Source organism: Lingula anatina, chromosome 5 (genome assembly GCF_051362555.1).
Source record: "Lingula anatina isolate TDL-2025a chromosome 5, LinAna3.0, whole genome shotgun sequence".
In the NCBI taxonomy this organism is placed as follows: Eukaryota; Metazoa; Brachiopoda; class Lingulata; order Lingulida; family Lingulidae; genus Lingula; species Lingula anatina.
The window spans coordinates 25,267,038-25,286,325 of NC_141771.1; the positions used below are offsets into that span (position 1 = coordinate 25,267,038).

General features: G+C 36.5%; 2 protein-coding genes across 2 annotated transcripts in view; one reads left to right on the plus strand and one right to left on the minus strand.

Moving 5' to 3' along the window:
- LOC106151000 (polycystin-1-like protein 2) overlaps positions 1-19,288 on the plus strand; it is a 36,754-nt gene extending 17,466 nt beyond the window's left edge. Inside the window, exon 13 of the mRNA XM_087012667.1 lies at positions 17,616-19,288. Coding sequence (XP_086868793.1) covers positions 17,616-18,465 — 850 coding nt within the window. The 3' untranslated portion in view covers positions 18,466-19,288. The remainder of the gene's footprint in view (positions 1-17,615) is intronic.
- On the minus strand, positions 611-3,247 carry LOC147761988 (uncharacterized). The gene is made up of 4 exons (XM_087012672.1): positions 2,789-3,247; positions 1,837-1,986; positions 1,631-1,663; positions 611-1,426 (listed from the first exon to the last, which is right to left on the minus strand). The coding sequence occupies exons 1-4, from the start codon at positions 3,174-3,176 to the stop codon at positions 1,302-1,304; spliced, it is 696 nt and encodes a 231-aa protein (XP_086868798.1). The 5' UTR covers positions 3,177-3,247; the 3' UTR covers positions 611-1,301.

Genomic DNA, 19,288 nt, shown 5'->3' on the forward strand with positions numbered 1-19,288 from the left:
ATGCGCCGTCCTCCACAACATTGCAATAAACTTGAAGGAGCCCATTCCTGACAATGTACAAGTGCCTGCAGACAATGGTGACATGGGGGTGCAGTATCAAGGACCCCAAGATGGTCGTGCAGTCAGGTATCATCTTGCTTCAACATATTTTGCATGATTGATATTTTGGTACCACCAACAACTTGGAGATATGTAGTTAACAAGCATAGAAATGTAAAGCAATGACAACTTGTTCTTTCAAACAGAGAGAACTAAACTGCTAGTGCCTAGCTTCAGTTCCTTTCCAATATTTTCTCTCAAATTTATATCTTCTCTCCCAAAATGAAACCTTATATGCAGTTCAGAATCAGTGTAAAAGTCAAAGTTAAATATGTGTCTTCGAAACTTCTCTCTTTCTCCTCTGTCTAAGTGGATTCGATGTCATTACAATCAAATTTAAATATAAAGCAATGAAACTCATTTGCTGTGATGAACCAATATTTATTAACTGTTATTTTTAATATTTCCAGATAATTTTTTTGTGTGTGTAACTGTCAATCAACATTTTATGAGAGTTGCTATATTTCAAAAAAATTCCAACAGATATTTATTTCTAACATATATATATATATATATATATATATACATATAAAAGTACATATAAAAGTACTGATTCAGTTTTGTTTCAAATTGTAATCATCTATTCATTATGTGTTTTGTAATTGAAAAGCAATTATTGTGTTCAACGTGATATCCTTTTATAAATAACATTGTATGTACATTTTCATTAGCACATAATGCAATAAATATTAAAATTGACAATAGTAAATAATGTAAAGCTTTAAGAACACAATTGCCATATGTAAAATTCTTCATAAACACCAACTAACACTACACACACTAAAAGTTAACAATGCAGCAAAGCTGCCAAATGTAAAAACAAACAAACCAAAAAAAGGCAATAATAATGCACACAATAGGATACAGTCAATTCTGATGCAATAATACATTATGCTTATAACTGCAAAGTGAACATCAAAATTCAATTATGCACAAAAGGTAATAGTGATGAAGGTAAAGGCATAAGGCTTTAGACCCATTAAAGTTTAAGTTTATACTAGGAAATTTCAGAATAAGAAAAAAAAAATTTCACCAGAAAAATTGTATTAATTCAATAAAATTTATAATCCAATAGAGTTGGTTTTCTTATTTGAGCTGTATGTCAATCATAAGAATCATTCTTTTAAGTTAAAAAAAAAAGTAACAGTTTTTTCTTCATCGTAACATTTAACATTTAAATATCAAAAGTAATTAATCTATTGTCAATTTCTTGGGATTGTTTCTGTAGTAAAATTATTTGGAGATCTAATTTTTTTTTCTTTTTTTACTGCATTTTTCATTTCTTGTTCAAGAAGCTTGGCATGCAAGCCTTCCACTACACTGCTCACTGCAAAGACATGAAATCTAAAGGTTATTCATTTCTGCATAGTATCACTTATATTACATGTAAAATACCAAAACAAAATGATTAAGTGACTTTACCACTTGAGTAGTGAAATTAGAGTAATGCAAAAGTGTTGAAAACATTAATGCATAACTAATATATATACCCAGCAAGACTTAAAAATAATTAAATGCAAATATAACTGACCATGAATTGTCCTTTTTCTATTTCCTGCCCCACCTATAAAGGAAAATGTTGCATGTGCTTCATGAGTATGCCTTTTTATGAATAAGTACTTACAAAGAAAATGAAAAAAATCTGTCATTAAAACAAAATCAATTTTGCAATTGTTGTTAAACTGTGATATCTTCCATTAATATGTTACATATGTTTTTTAGATTCCACATACATACTTTTTACACTCCCTCTGCTACATGATGGCAGTGTTACAGCAGCCCTGGTGCTGGTTGTTGTTGCTGTTGTTGTTGTTGTTGGAGTTGGGCTGTAAATTGAGCTGTCATCATTTTCATTGTCATCATCATCATCTGCATCATCATTGCCTACTAAATGATAAATATTTATCAATAAAATTTTGGTATAATAAATTTTACCATTATAACTTTCAAACATAAAAAACAATATTTTCTAATTTAAAAGTGAATGTACATTATTTTTATATTCACAATTTGTTAAGGCAACAATTTTATCCTTTCTTAGTATTATTTTTTAAATTTTTTTTTACAAAACCCACCAAGAGCTGACAAATCTGTAATATCAATTGTGCTTAGTGGTTCACAGGTACGATACAACGAAAGTTTATTACGGCTGCATCGGTTGACTATATACAGTAATGTACTACCAGTTCGAAGTGGATGTATTGATTGTGGCATGCATTTATTGTTTTCGACTATGTTTGATACATTTCAAGGACAAGAGAATATTTCCATTCACATTGGGATTTAACGTTTAGAATCTAATCGTTTAGGACCTCAACTACGAGGCTTGCAGTGAAAGAAACAGCGGCTGTGAATCAGTAAGTGACTCTGCCTCGTTATAGAAGTTCAAGGTCAAAGTATATAAACATTGCAGACGATATGATTTTATGCAATTTTCTGAGCAACCGAATCACATTCAAGACTTATTTTGAAAGTTCAAAACCTATGTGACAATGGAACATTCACTTACGGCGAACAAGTTAACATGCAACCGTTTGAGTTTTTTATGTAAAGAATGATGTGCACCGTGTTCATATTGAAACGGCAGTGTGATTCTCAGTGATTGATTTTAGCAGCATTTACACAAGAAACGAAGAACATTTTCATCATTTGAAAATATTTTTCAAATAAATAAAAATTTATTACTCACCTGTGGTCTCAAAACCTTCAGCAATACCCTCAAATGAGGGGTCATTGGAATACATGTCTATGATAGACTGTATCTGAGAGTCCACTGGGGGATGGGCTGGCCCGCCGCCAGTTCCCCCAGCATGTTTAACCAGCCCATGCTGGATCTTCTTGGCATGGGCAACCATTCCCCTCCACTTTTCCTTACATTCATGGGTGCTCCTCTGAGCTATGCCAAGTGCACTGACATTGTAAGAAATCTCTTCCCAACAAGTTTTCTTTTGTCTGTTGTCCAGACTTGTGGTAAGTTTGGATTTGATGGTATTTTGGTGCACTTGGCACAGCTCAGTTAGGAGGGAGGTTTCCCTCAAACTCCAATTTGTCTTCCTTGCCCTCTTACCAGAAGACATTTTCACAGGACTGTACTTTTGTTTTAGCAACAGTGCCTGATGGGTAACCAAATATGGACATAGACCCAGTTGTTCATAGCAACTTCCTCAAAGTGAGGTTGTTCTTACCAATTATCCACTATATAGTGATTTTATCCACCGTTTAGCTATCCGCCTGTTTATACGCTCTTTATGCAATGCATATTTATACACCTGTAACGTACCGATCTTAATAATTAAGCCATATCAGGATTCACCGACAAAAGAAATAATTGGAGAGTATCATTATCAAAAGCCACCGACGTTGGGCCGCAGCAGTGGTGAGGATTAGCTTGTTAAGGGGCCGTTTTGTCTCAGATGTCGGGGAGATGATCGTAACCTTACCAATCCTCAATACAGGTCGATCGTTCGACAGACATACCGTCGCCGAGGGTTCGGCCAGGGTTGCGACATTGAACCGACATCAAGCATATTAACGGATAAGGACCTTTTAACGAGCTTCCTCAACACTCAGTATATAAGGTCTAGAAAACTCTCGGTTGGATAGAAGGTAGAAGACGCAGATCAGTAGAACCTCTACTTGTTAACGACAACGACTGTAGGCCGATGTCCAGGCCGCCTCTAATCCTGTTCAATAAATTATACAGTTAAACTTCTTCGTTGAGTTCATCTCTGACTGAGGCGTCCACCAGCAAGCCTCACGAATCAGTACGAGTACCTGTACGACATCACATTTGAGTCTACAAATTGGCGAGCTCCCAGATATTCAGGGATGGACCCGGAGATAGTAAAGCAACTCACCAGTGGCGTGTTGCTAATGGCCAAGACAAGCCTGCAGACAGCCCAGGAGGACGGCCACTGGCGGAATTTGATGCAGGAGAGGTGGCGGTCAGAGGACGATCGCCACACAGCACAGGTACAACTATTGGCGGAGAACGGCCAACGATTAAAGAGACAGGAGACGCAGAGTAGGATAGACCTCCTCTGTCGACCCATATCGACGTGCGATGGCACAGTTCCAGAAGATACGAGAGAGTGGATTGACCAGGTGGAGAGGACAATTCCCCGGTCGACAGACATACCGGAGGCCACTATTCGCATCGCGCTGCAGACCACAAGCGGGGCGTTGGCCTCAGAAATAGATCACCACCTACAACAGAGGCCCGAATATTATGGTGCGGATTGGGCAACCCTCCGCAACCACATCCGCCGGGTTTTTCTTTCGGCGGATGAGACAACATCTTTGCGGGCGGAATTGGAAAAAATAAAACAATCGCCTTACGAAAATACAGCAGCATATAGCCGAAGAGTAAGAGAAGCCGCCAAGAAGGCGTACCCCCTCCCTCGTAGCACAGACGCCGAATTTAACCTTGTAAAGATTTACGCTCGCGGCCTGTCAGAGGTCCGACTGGCGCGAGACTTGTTACGTCGAGGGAGGCCTAAAACTCTACAAGACGCCATCAAATTTGTTGATAACGAGGAGGTTGGAGACCTCATGTTTAAAACTGTGTACGGAGACCGCCTGACAACACCGGCCAGGGTGGAAGAACCCATGGAGATTGGTGCAACACAAAAAGAAGAGACGCCAGCCTGGGTAGAAGAGCTGACATCATTAACACGTTCCATGGCAACCCTACTACAGCAGAACCAACAGCGATCTACACATGTACCCCAACAGCGACAGACACAAGCTAAGCCCAGACCACGGTTCAACAGCCCTAGAGGTGAAAGAGGTTGGACTGAAAATGGTGAAGTAATTTGCTTTCATTGTAACAAAATCGGACATTATAAAGCAGACTGTTATCAGCTTAAAGGTAGTCAGAGAAGACAGGGGACAGGTAGGCCTAGAAGTAACCATTTAAACTAATAGCGGCAGCAGGACGCGCTGGAGACCGAGTAGGAATAGAGGTTAGTTTACACGGTATTAAATGTGTAGCTTTAGTAGATACCGGCGCCAGCACCTCCTTGCTGCACTATTCCGTTTATCAGAAGTTATGCGAAAAAATAGCGAGACCAAGATTAGTAAAATTTTCTCAACCCATTGTTAGTGTTACAGGGCAGAGATTAGACGTGGTAGGCAGAGCCCAAATTAGAATAGACAACGCCACCACAGTAGATATGCTACTGGTTAGAAATATAGATCACGACATGATTCTGGGCAACGATACCCTCCAAACTCACAGGGGTGTCATTAATTACAACACCAATACATTGTGTTGGTGCCGAAAGGAATGGCCATTAGTGGAATACACGCGTAACGCCTCGGCGTCTACGTTGTGCACTTCACTATTGAAAACTACACCTGTGGGTGACGAGGTAATAGACGAGGTGTTAAGGGAGTACAATGACATATTTAGCGTGAAAGGGGACCCCCACGGGCTGGCAAAGGTGGAACCAATGACAATAGATACAGGGAATAACCCTCCATCAAAAGCCACCGACGTTGGGCCGCGGCAGTGGTGAGGATTAGCTCGTTAAGGGGCCGTTTTGTCTCAGATGTCGGGGAGATGATCGTAACCTTACCAATCCTCAATACAGGTCGATCGTTCGACAGACATACCGTCGCCGAGGGTTCGGCCAGGGTTGCGACATTGAACCGACATCAAGCATATTATCGGATAAGGACTTTTTAACGAGCTTCCTCAACACTCAGTATATAAGGTCTAGAAAACTCTCGGTTGGATAGAAGGTAGAAGACGCAGGGGCCGGTTTCACAAAGCAGTAGTTAGTTAGCGATCGGTAGTTAGCCTCTCGCTAGTTATAATGCCGTTTCACGAAGCAGTCGCTAGTTCTCTCGCTCTTTATTGTGTCGTTGTTACCATGGATATTTAGCGACTGGTCAGACCAGTCGCTAACTCTAGAGTTTCATCGTACGCATGCGTAATGAATGAAATAGAAAGGTTGCTTAGTTACCGTTGTCTGTCGTTTGTCTTTGTATCCAATATGGCGACGACCTTTTTTGCTATCCGTACCGCCAGACGGCAACGTAGACTACGACGTTTTCATGAAAGGCAGAATCTATTAGAATATACACGCGATGATGCAATTTACGAGAGGTTGCGCCTAGCTGTGACAAAAAGAGCGGCAAAAGGGTGGTGGAGATCCTTTACGACGACCTCAAAGCAGACGTTCTTATGCATTTCCAGCCGCCGGAAATTGGAGAGTTAGTGCTTTCGCGACACTTTTACACAAGAGTTCCACTTCCGGTAGACTGTTTCGAGACTACGGTGAGTAACAAGAGAACTAACGACCGAACTTTACGACTGAACTTAGCGATGAGTTAACTACTGCTTCGTGAAACACCCCTCGAAAATCGCTAAGTTTGCTCGTTAGCGAGGTAGTTCAGTAGTTAGTTGTTCTAACTAACTACTGCTTTGTGAAACCGGCCCCAGATCAGTAGAACCTCTACTTGTTAACGACAACGACTGTAGGCCGATGTCCAGGCCGCCTCTAATCCTGTTCAATAAATTATACAGTTAAACTTCTTCGTTGAGTTCATCTCTGACTGAGGCGTCCACCAGCAAGCCTCACGAATCAGTACGAGTACCTGTACGACATCACATTTGAGTCTACACACCGTTTAGCTATACACCGTATAGGGCATTTACACACTGTATAGAGTTATCCGGCGTATAGTGCTATATGGCTTTCATACAACCCAGCCCAGATCTTTACTTGTAAATTTTACCAATATGGGTAAGTTACCACTGGGGCTGTGTTCCCTTTCTATCAGATCTCTTTACTTGTAAATTTTACGAATATGAGTAAGTTATTACTGGAGCCGTGTTTCCTTTCTATCAAATCTTTACTTGTAAATTTTACCAACATGGGTATGTTAATACTGGAGCCTTGTTTCCTTTTTATCAAATCTTTACTTGTAAATTTTACCAATATGGGTAAGTTATTACTGGAGCTGTGTTCCCTCTCTATTAAATCTTTACTTGTAAATTTTACCAATATGGGTAAGTTATTACTGAGGCTGTGTTTCCTTTCAATCAAATTTTTACTAGTAAATTTTACCAATATGGGTAAGTTATTACTGAGGCTGTGTTTCCTTTCAATCAAATTTTTACTAGTAAATTTTACCAATATGGGTAAGTTATTACTGGGGCTGTGTTTCCTTTCTATTAAATCTTTACAGGTAAATTTTACCATTGTGGTTAGGTTATAGTCCATGAGCCAAATTGAAAAAAGGCCTTATTTAAGGATTTGGCTGCACCCCCCGTCAAACAAAGGTTTTATGATTGATTCTTGTAGTTTAGAACCTGAATTTTTCATTTCTGCTTGTTTCCGGCTTGAAAAAGTGTCCGTTTGTACCGGAAACAGGCCAAATCCAAGATGGCCGCCAGTAAATTCATGTGTCAACTGTAAATACAAAAATTGATTTTAAAGTTACTTAACAACTTAATATTATCAAAATTTGCACTGATCACAAGTACTTTGGCCTTCTTTGATTTTTCAGGCACTTTACATTTTTCAAAATGGCGACTGAATCCAAGATGGCGGCCATTTTCCTTACTTTTTGTGAAAAAATACAAATACCTAAATTTGAAATTTTTTTTATTAACCAAAAATTAGGAATATTTTACATGTTTTGGTGTATTTGAATAAGTTGAAGTCTATATTTTTAATTTTTACCAGTTAATTTATCACAAAATTGTACATTTGAACACAGATGGCTCTAATCCAAGATGGCCACCACATAAAATGGGCTTTTTGTTTTGATACGTCAAAAAGAATTTCTCAGTATAAAACATCTCAGACTACTTAATGGAGGATTTATTGCACAGGTCATGGTATGAAATGTATGACTGAATAATTTAAATTGTTTTGAGATTTTGTTCAGGGTATAAAAATCCAAAATGGCCGCCAATTTCTGGATTCAAAACATACATTATTTTGATTTGCATGTTAAAAAACATTAAATTGAATAATTAGCAAATTAAAAATATTTATTTTTTGATAAATTTATCTGTATTGCAATCTCATTTTGCTTCTTGGCCACTTTATTCTGTCAAAAAGTGGTTAATTTTTCTTCATTTATCATGATTCCAAGTTTGCCATTGATAAAAATGAACTGCACGCGACCCGTATGGACAATACCACATGTTATGAGCCTTACGTAAAAGGCTATTTCTGAGCTTTATTGTTCAAGTAATGGAATGGAATATATAACTGAATGATTCAAAATGTTTTTAGGCTTGTAGTTTAGGGTTGAAAAGTCCAAAATGGCCGTCAATTTCTGGATTCAAAACAAATGACATTTTGATTTGCATGTTGAAAAGCATCAAATTGAATGATGGGCAAATGATTAAAGACTATATTTTGATAAACTGCAGTGTCCTCTTACTGTTTAGAATCTAATTTTTCCAAAAAGTAATTATCTAAGCTCCAATCATCAAAAATATCCAAGATGGCCACCAACAAAAATGAATTTTAGGTAAACATGGATGAAAACACACTGTTGAGTCGTAATTTTATATATATATATATATATATATATATATATATATATATATATATATATATATATGAGCAATTTTTTTCAGCAGCAACTATATACAGGGTTGCTACTTAATATGGAATATTTTTTATCATTGTTATTTTTGAGTGCTGATTAAATATTTTTTGGCTTGATTCATCAAAAAAGTATATCATTGAGTGAGAAAAATATCCAGTCTTCCATTGTGAGATATTTTGGTCAATAATATCAAATCTGACATAAGATGTCATTCAAAAGAAAAGAACACCCCCAGAAAACCATATCAACAGTTTGATGTCAGTATTAACTTTAAGCTAAGATATTAAAGAAAATGATAGCCTCCGGACAGTGATAAGTTACACAGTCAAAGAAATCATTACAGTAAATCATGAAAAGTCATCAACAGCGGGTATGACCTCCAGCAGCCGCTTGCAGCGCCCTCATCCTACATGCCATACCCTGTGACAAGTTTTTTAGAGTTTGGATGTGGATATCATTCCACGCAGTGATATTTGCCTGTCGCATTTCATCACTATTTACCGGCCGATGACCATAGCCATTAATTCTCTGAGTTACTTCCGCCCACAGATTTTCAATTGGGTTTATTACTGGGGAGTTTGCAGGCCAGGGCAGTTGCTGAACCTACTGGTTTTGAAGAAAAACAGTGATTCTGCGAGCTCTATGTGGGGTTGCACAGTCGTCTTGGTACACAAAGCTGTTCCTAAAGATGACTCTTACAAATCGAAGCATTGTTTGCTGTAGAATGTCTCTGTAGGAACCCTGGTTGAGGTTGCTTCCCAGAAAAACCAACTGGTTCTGGACACCGGCATGGAATGCTCCCCAAACAGAGACGTTACCACCCCCTGCTTGCACCCTAAGTAGTACACAATCATTGTTTTATGCCTCTTGTACACATCGGCGGACACGGATTCGACAGTCAACCCCCAAAATTCCATATCTGACCTCGTCACTGAAAACGACGTGATTCCAGTGTTTTGACTGCAAAAGCACGTGGTCCCCAGCCCATTGCAGACGTCGCTGTATATGACCTGCTGTTAACAGTGGTTTACGTACTGGTCTTCGTGCAAAATAACCAGTTTGCTGTAATCTTTTGTTCACAAGGGGCCTTGAAACGGGCGTTTGAAAGGCATTCTGCCACTCTTTTTTGAGGACACTGGTTGTCTTTGTACGACCAGCACGGCGCACTCTAAGGAGAAGGCGATCCTGTCTTCTTGGTGTGGTACGCGGACACACCTGGCTACACATAGAGTGACCCCTCAGTTTTGGATTTAAAATAGTTGGAGAGAAATTAAATATTTTGTAGAACATTTTCTCGACAAAAAATAATATTCCATATTAAGTGGTAACCCTGTAGGTTAGTAAAATGACAATGTTCAATATTGCAGACAAAATGCATGCCCAAAACGCCCTAACAAGAGTGACGTACATCATTTACAACTTAAGGATCAATAGTTTGTTATATGGGGGATGGGCTGTAAAATTTAATTTTCATATGATAGCACTTCTATTGTTACATTTCAAATGGACTTGGGTTACTGGTACATTGCTTGTTGAAAGTTCCCTGTCAAGCTTGACGAAAGAGCCAGGATCTCAGTCAAAAAAGGGACTTACTAGTAGTAGTGATAAGACTTTTCACATTCTGCTAGGTGTTGATCGTAAAAAAGAATCAGAATTATCCTAACCTCATGCAACCAAAAGGTAAAATCTTTAATTTATCTGAAAAAAAGGGATGGATAACATGCAGCTGTAGCATTATTCTACATGTATAAATCCGGGAAGCAATCACTATCATAAACTAAGGGTGCTTTCCCAGAGATTTAGATCGATCTAGAGATTAAGATTTAGATCGACCTAACTCCCTGGGGGTTCACGCTAAATTGCAGTCAGCCGAGCGGGCACCATAGTTAATTACCCCCTTACAGCTTTTAGTAGGCGGGACAGACGCTTAAGCCGGCCAAGCTAACAGTAATCTAGTGAGACTCCCCACAGGGATAGATCGATCTAAAAATCTATGGAAATGGGGTGTAAGACCAGCAAAGAAGTTGCAAGAAAATGTCTGGATCTCCAAGAACATCTTTTGTCTCTTTAGAGAACAGTTCTGGATAATAATACATTCAGGGAACTCATGAAGTGGTGCTGCAAAGTGAAGTTCATTGATGGTGAATGATGTATGGCACATGTAAGTGACGATGAAGGAGTTCAAGCACAACATGACAAATGATGTTTATGATACAATGTATATATATAGGTGCAGGTAATTCTTGCACTTCACGGATAGGTACTGCTCAATATGTTCCATGAATTCTTTTAAAATCCAACATTATTCTGTTGAGAGGAAAAATATTTGGAGATCCAAACATTGGAGAAACACAGACTAAAACAAACTTTCTTAATAAACTAATTAACAAATAGATCACCACCAAAATCTACTTACTTTTAGCCTAAAAAATGACCTATCCTGAACACTTCATTTAAGTCTATCCTGAAATTTTTGAGTTAGGCTGATAACAATCTGAGAAACCATAACAAATGGACAAGCGAAGGTGAAAATGTGACCTTCTCGGAAGAGGTAATAAAGCATGCATACTAAGCTCCCGCATACATGTGTGTATATGGATCAGAGACCTGAACACAGGGCAAGAGGCTCACTCTCTTAAAACAAAGGTGTTTGCACACAACCTTTGGCATCATCAGGCAATCCAGAGTAACTATTACAGAAGTTTTAAACAGGCATTTCTGTGCTAAAGAAGACTAAGTTGACTTGGACATGTGAACTAGATGAATGTTGCATAGCAAAATCCCAAAATAGCTGTCACCTGTACTATTTGACCAATTGGTTTTGGGTAGCAATCTCAGAGGAAGACCATGGTTGAGACTTAAGGACTGAAACTTGCAAAAGCAGCCTGTTTAATTCCACACAGTGACACACTGGCCAAGGAGTAAACACTTTTTGGCTGAATAAAGTGTCTAAGAAGCAAAATGACATTTCAATACAGATAAATTTATCAAAAAATAAATGTTTTTAATTTACTTATTATTCAATTAATGTTTTTTAACGTGCAAACCAAAATAATGTACGTTTTGAATCCAGAAATTGGCGGCCATTTTGGATTTTTTTACCCTGAACAATATCTCAAAACAATTTAAATTATTCAGTCATACATTTCATACCATGACCTGTGCAATAAATCCTCCATTAAGGTAGATCGGTCGTTACGTAATTTGACGATTTGCGCAATTTCAGCGCATCGTCAATCGTCTCTAACGACACAGTGTCACACTTCAGTCTGTTTTATCAATTTGAGGAAATAAAACAATTATCTATAAGATAAACACACATTATCAACTTGTCTGTAACTCTGTATGATCGATATAGATTTTCGACAACGTTTGTCGACTATGATTCCATACGACAACTGTAGCACGTTCATAGACTCGCCCTTCAAGAAATCGTCGGAATAGCTCCTTTGGCACGAGCAAATGTATGGCAGCTAAAGCTCACAAATTATGCACGTAGATGCTATATCATGTAAAGAATAAGTGTTGTAAATTCCAATCAAAGCGGCTGCTTACATTTTGAGGTAGAACGCCCTGAATGTGCTGCAAACCGCAGCTCAGATTTCGACGAAAACCGGAAGTGCGTCGTAACGCCACTCATTTGGAGTTAGAGAAATTTGGACTGAGAAATATTTCGTAGCTTAGATCTATACAAATGTTCAGAAAATGGCCATACAGCTTGAAGAAAATTCACTAATCAAAATTGAAACTGCGTTATATTATACAGAAAAATTGTGCACTTCTGACCTTGACTTGTCAGTGTAAACAAAGTATACTGAACGCACCGCAAGCAAGCATGCACGTGAATGCCGCATTTGATACTTTGTATCAGACGCTTCATTTTACTTGACATCACAGTGTTTACGATGTCACGTTCATGTTTTATTCATTAAAAAATAACAACGGCAATAAACTATTTTCATATGCATGAGTATTTCCCTTATTACTCTCTTCAAGAATTTTGTTGTAAAGTTAATGGCTTACACCTTCTCATCAATTTGACAAATCTGAAAATAGCTGAGTATACTCATTTCAACTGTTAAACATAATGAAAGTTTTAAATGTACTTAGATGTCTCTCCACACACACACACACACACACACACACACACACACTCATAAAAAATAACAATTTAGTGAAAAACACCCATTTCCCATTGATTTGAATGGGGACTAGTGCGTCACGCAGGGTGTAATGCACTTCAACTTGGCGTAGTTCTCTTATTTGGTCGGTGACCCCCAACTTTTTTGGCAAAATTAAAATCTACTTGGATGCCTCTTTACACATTAAGTTTTTAAAAAAAACTCAAACGTTAGAAAAATCATAAAAAATAACGTTTTGGTGAAAAACACCCATTTCCCCATTGATTGGAATGGGGACTAGTGCGTCACGCAGGGTGTAATGCACTTCAACTTGGCGTAGTTCTCTTATTTGGTCGGTGACCCCCAACTTTTTTGGCAAAATTAAAATCTACTTGGATGCCTCTTTACACATAAAGTTTTTTAAAAAAATTCAAACGTTAGAAAAATCATAAAAAATAACGTTTTGGTGAAAAACACCCATTTCCCCATTGATTGGAATGGGGACTAGTGCGTCACGCAGGGTGTAATGCACTTCAACTTGGCGTAGTTCTCTTATTTGGTCGGTGACCCCCAATTTTTTTGGTAAAATTTAAATGTACTTGGAGGCCTCTTTACACAAAAAAATTAAAAAAAAAATTCGAACGTCAGAAAGTCATAAAAAATAATGCTTTAGTGAGAAAACACCCATTTTCCCATTGATTTGAATGGGGACTAGTGCGATATGCAGGGTGTATCATATTTGGGGCTAGTTCTCTTATTTGGTCGGTGACCCCCAATTTTTTTTGCAAATTTTTAATATACTTGGGTGTCTCTTCAAACAAAAAAAATTTTAAAAAAATTCGAACGTTGGAACATGTAACGACCGATCTACCTTAAGTAGTCTGAGATGTTTTATACTGAGAAAGGCTTTTTGACATATAAAAAAAAAAGCCCATTTTATGTGGTGGCCATCTTGGATTAGAGCCATCTTCGTCAAATGTACAATTTTGTGATAAATTAACTGGTAAAAATTAAAAATATAGACTTCAACTTATTCAAATACACCAAAACATGTAAAATATTCCTAATTTTTGGTTAATAAAAAAAAATTTCAAATTTAGGTATTTGTATTTTTTCACAAAAAGTAAGGAAAATGGCCAAAAATGATGTCAAAAATGGAAATAAACAAATATCATTGCAGTTTGTCAGATTCAATCATCTACTATATTCATTATCTCAGAATGGAGGAAATTGGACATTTAACACTGTTCTATTGATATTTTTCCCATCTCATCAATTTTCTTAGTTGATCATATACAAATGGTAGAAAACTGTTTATTTTGTTTTATGTTAAAAAAGTGTTTTAAAAATGGAAGTAAACCCATTGCAGAACAGTGCTGTCTTGTTTCAGCATATATGCAGCACCGATAACACGATAAGTGGAAAACCATTTTACCTTTTCCCTTGAAACTTACAAAACTGATGAATATTCATAATACGCAGGTCAAGTTTGAAAATCAGCATGATCGGGCCATTATTTTGGAAGTTATGCTGTTTTTTCACATTTCCTCAGATTCAATTGTTAGGCATGTTAACAGTCTCATTATTGAACTAATAAGATACGTAAAAGTGTTTGTTTGACATTTCCTGCATCTTTATAACATTGTTAGTTGATTATGTAAAAATGATGGTAAACTTGTTATTGTGTATTATGTTATAAAGTGTCAAAAATGGAAATAAACAAATATCATTGCAGTTTGTCAGATTCAATCATCTACTATATTCATTATCTCAGAATGGAGGAAATTGGACATTTAACACTGTTCTATTGATATTTTTCCCATCTCATCAATTTTCTTAGTTGATCATATACAAATGGTAGAAAACTGTTTATTTTGTTTTATGTTAAAAAAGTGTTTTAAAAATGGAAGTAAACCCATTGCAGAACAGTGCTGTCTTGTTTCAGCATATATGCAGCACCGATAACACGATAAGTGGAAAACCATTTTACCTTTCCCCTTGAAACTTATAAAACTGATGAATATTCATAATACGCAGGTCAAGTTCGAAAATCAGCATGATCGGGTCATTTTTTGGGAAGATATGCTGTTTTTCACTTTTTTCACCATATATGCAACACTGATAACATGATAAGTGAAAAATCATTTTACCTTTTGGCTTGAAACTTGCAGAACTAATGAATATTCATATTACGCAGGTCAAGTTCGAAAATCAGCATGATCGGGTCATTTTTAGGGTAGTTATGCTGTTTTTCACTTTTTTCAGCATATATGCAGCACCGATAACATGATAAGTGGAAAACCATTTTACCTTTTGGTTTCAAACTTACAGAACTGATGAATATTCATAATACGCAGGTCAAGTTTGAAAATCAGTATGATCCGGTCATTTTTAGGGAAGTTATGCTGTTTTTCACTTTTTTCAGCATATATGCAACACTGATACCATGATAAGTGGAAAACCATTATACCTTTTGGTTTGAAACTTGCAGAACTAATGAATATTCATAATACGCAGGTCAAGTTTGAAAATCAGCATGATCGGGTCATTTTTAGGGAAGTAATGCTGTTTTTTCACTTTTTTCAGCATGTATGCAACACCTTTGTGATATATGATGGTACTGTATGGATGGCAGTCTATAAAATTGTCCCTTGGGTGATCACTAATTAAATTAAGGTCTATAAAGTCACTTGCCTACTCATTAATTTTCAATTGGCCATTAAATGAGATTAAATAAAACACTCCTTGAGATTTCCCTGTAAAGTCCCATAGGTTAAGCTCTCTTAACTGTGTCACAAAATTAGGATTTGGTGATAATTGTGCAGATAAATGGTGTTTAACATTGCAAATAAATTTACAACAAAAAGAATGTGTTATGCCAACATACTATAGATGAATAACAGTGCTTTATTTTCTAAAAATTGGTAGGGTTATTAATATCAAGTTAATACAGCTAGATTAAAAGTTTGAATAGCAGCTTTATTGGAATTTTTTACGTTTTATTTAAAATTTTTTTTAAATTATCTTTCAAACACTAGCATCTTCAAGATGTGATTTTTTACTCATTCTCATTTCTCAGTCTCATTATGGAACTAATAAGATATGTAAAAGTGTTGTTTTGACATTTTCTGCCTCTTAACAATATTGTTAGTTGATTATATAAAAATGACGGTAAACCTGTTATAATATTGTGCATTGTGTATTAAAGTATCATAAATGGAAAGGAACTCATCATTGCAGTTTGTCAGATTTAATCATTCACTATGTTCAGCATCTGCAAATGGAGCAAATTGGACATTGAAAATTGTTCTATTGATATTTTTCCTATGTCAACAATTTTCCTAGTTGAACATTTAAAAATGACAGTTTATTGATCATTTTATTTTAAAAAAAGGTGTTGAAAATGGAAAGAAAATCATTTCAGTACAGTTATCTCTTGTTTACATTTTGACATTTTGAAAGTGTGACTCTGAACTTCCATGGCCTTGAAGACCTTCCCAAATCACATTTTCTGAATATTCATGATACTTTTATTTTTTTATAAAAAATTTGATGGTCATTATGCTGTTAAGTATTATGTTTTATTGCATGAAAGTTGAAGAAAACCCTATTTTGGACACTGCTGCCAGGATAGCGATTAAGGGAAAACCATCTTACTTACGATACTGAAACTTACTGAAAAGTTTCATAAGACAGAAGTGCAGCTTGTGTTTGAAAACCAGTGTGATTGTTTTCTGTTTTGGAAGCAATGCAGGTTTATAAAGTGCTATACTGGCATTTTCAAGTTGTGACTTATCACTCCCATCTGCCAGGAGCCCTGTACTCTTACTTTGTAACATTTTCTGTATTTTGTTAAGTTACAAGAATGATTCTTAGGATTGACATACAGCCAAAAAAAAATTAATTATATATATATATATATATATATATATATATATATATATATATATATATATATATTTTTTTTTTTTTTTAATGAGTTTAAGCAATTTTTTTTTTGTGTGTGTGTGTGTGTGTAATTTTCACTGTACCTCATTCTGGCATTTCCAAAGTTTAACTCTTATCAGCCTGACACCTTAGGGACTATTTCCAGACCCTATCCCTAACTGTGGATCGATCTGTCTCCATGGGAATTCTCGCTAAATTGCAATCAATGTAAGTGGCTTAGTTGTCTGTCACGCCTACTGAAACTGGCATGCCAGAATCCTAAGACTCTCAAACTGAAAGCAATTTAGTGAGAAACCCCTTGGAGTTGGATTGATCCTGTTAGATTGATCTAGGTATGGGAACTTAGTCTATTGCTTGATACACATTTTACTTTCATCCTAATCCAATGTTATGCAGAATAAGAATTTGATGTTGGCTATGCAGTTACAGTAAGCATAATACATTAGTACATCAGAATTGACAGTATCCTATTTCCTGCATTTTTATTTTCTGGTTTTTGTCTGTACATTTGACAGCTTTGCTGCCTTGTTAAATCTACAACAATAAACTTGAATATTTTGAAAGAATGAGTGTTGAACATCAAGAGCAGGTTTATGCACCACTTTAAGAATTTTTAAATTATTCAATTTGCATTTAAAGCAAATTTATAACAACAACCTTGAAGTCAGAATTTTGATGTACAGTATGAATCTTTGCCAGAAAGGTGGTGATTTGATAAACCTTCACCATTCAGTGCATTGATTACAATTTCATCCTCAATCTTAAGTGCTTCAGTGCTTTGAATCAGCAAAAAATACATGTATATCCTTCTCCATTCTCTGAACAGGTATCTTTAATATTTATTTCTAATTTGGTTTATTGTTATTTCAGGAATGGTTTGGAAATCTTTGTCGCAGTTTGTGAAGTTATGTTTATCCTGTTTATTCTGACCTCCACATACAGAGAGTTCAGTAAATTCAGAAACACTGGTTCTAAGGAATACTTCTCAGATCCCTGGAGTTATGTAGAGGTGGCAATTGTCTGCCTGGGATACTCAGCTATTGGTCTGTTTTTTCAACGTTTAGTCATAGTGAACTTCACCATTGCCAGTTTCCATGAACATGGCAGAGAGGAATTTGTGAACTTTTTTCCAGCAGCATTCTGGGACTACATCCTGGGCTACACCTTGGCTGCTATGCTGGTGCTGACAGTGCTTAAGTTTTTCAAGCTGCTACGGTTTAATGTCCGCATGAACATGTTGTCTGCCACTTTGAAGAAATCTTGGAAGCCTACACTACATTTTTATCTAGTTCTAGCTCTCCTCATGATGGCCTATTCCTTCTTTGGACAATGTGCTTTTGGTCACTACATAGAACACTTCAAGTCCTTAATGGACACCTTACAGACTTTGTTCACTCTGGTCATGGGAGGATTTGAGTTTGCAATTCTAGGAGACTCAAACCGTGTCATTGGTATCATGTTTCTGATCACCTTTGCCATGATAGTCCAGGTGTCGCTGATCAATATGTTCATTGCCATTATCGACGAGTCATTCAGATATGTTCTGAAGGCCACCAAGGAGACGTCAAATGAGCTGGAGATGGTGGACTTTATGTGGACGAGATTACTGGTGATTCTTGGTCTCCACACAGGGGCAGGGGTCACCATTCCTTCCAGTATTGATTTGGAGACACTGCAACAAGAGGCTCAAGACCAACATAGTTCAAATACAAACTGCTGACCTTTTGAAAAGCTCAGTTTTTTACATTTTTTCCTGAACAAACCAACAAAAAGAACTAAAGGAATATAGGTACCAGAACTGATTTTTAACTTATTCCACAAGCAACTATGTTTTTTACTTTTGACCACCACAAGGAGCTTAGTTTTGGAATTTTCCAAACAGAAATATGTTTAATAAATTTTGTTGGAATAATTCAACAAATGACAATATTTGATATCGCAGATTGAGTATATGATAAGAGTTCTGTACATAATTGACTAATTACTGCCACTTGTTGAAAGTAGGAAATTGTATACTATGTGGACCAGGGCTCCGTAATTGAAAGCATTGCAAATACCGCATAGCCATATCACCTTTTATTTCAAGGCTTTTATATGGGGTGAGTAAATCACAAGTTATGGAATGCTTTGGAGTTGAGTCCAGACTGTTTGCAGACTCCACGTGGATGTACATTTTGTGTTTACTAGTAGCAGATTTAATTAAAATAAATGATTTAATAAGTATTATTGACACAATCTTTGCCTATTTTAAGGCTCTTTATATTCTTGTTATTATTATTTATTTGTTGTTGACTTGTTGTTGTTGTTGTTGTGATCCCTCAGATTTAGATTTTAACGTACTTGTTGATATTTTTGATAATGTATTTTATACCAGTAATTTGATATCCACTTTTTCAAATTTAATGTCATGGTTAATGTTATCATTTCTGTTAATTCAATTTAATTGCAGGTTTTGTAATACTTGTCTTTTGTCTGATTATCATGGAATTTGTACTTGTAAAAGAAACATTTGGTATATTAAAGGTATGGATTTATTAGAAAAT

Bases quoted from the DNA above. Each gene is read 5' to 3' on its own strand.
- LOC147761988 (XM_087012672.1), bottom strand. From the start codon at position 3,176: ATGTCTTCTGGTAAGAGGGCAAGGAAGACAAATTGGAGTTTGAGGGAA. The intron at 1,987-2,788 runs GTGAGTAATAAA...TTTATCATTTAG, and splicing joins TGAAGGTTTTGAGACCACAG to TAGGCAATGATGATGCAGAT. The intron at 1,427-1,630 runs GTCAGTTATATT...ATGTCTTTGCAG, and splicing joins TAGAAAAAGGACAATTCATG to TGAGCAGTGTAGTGGAAGGC.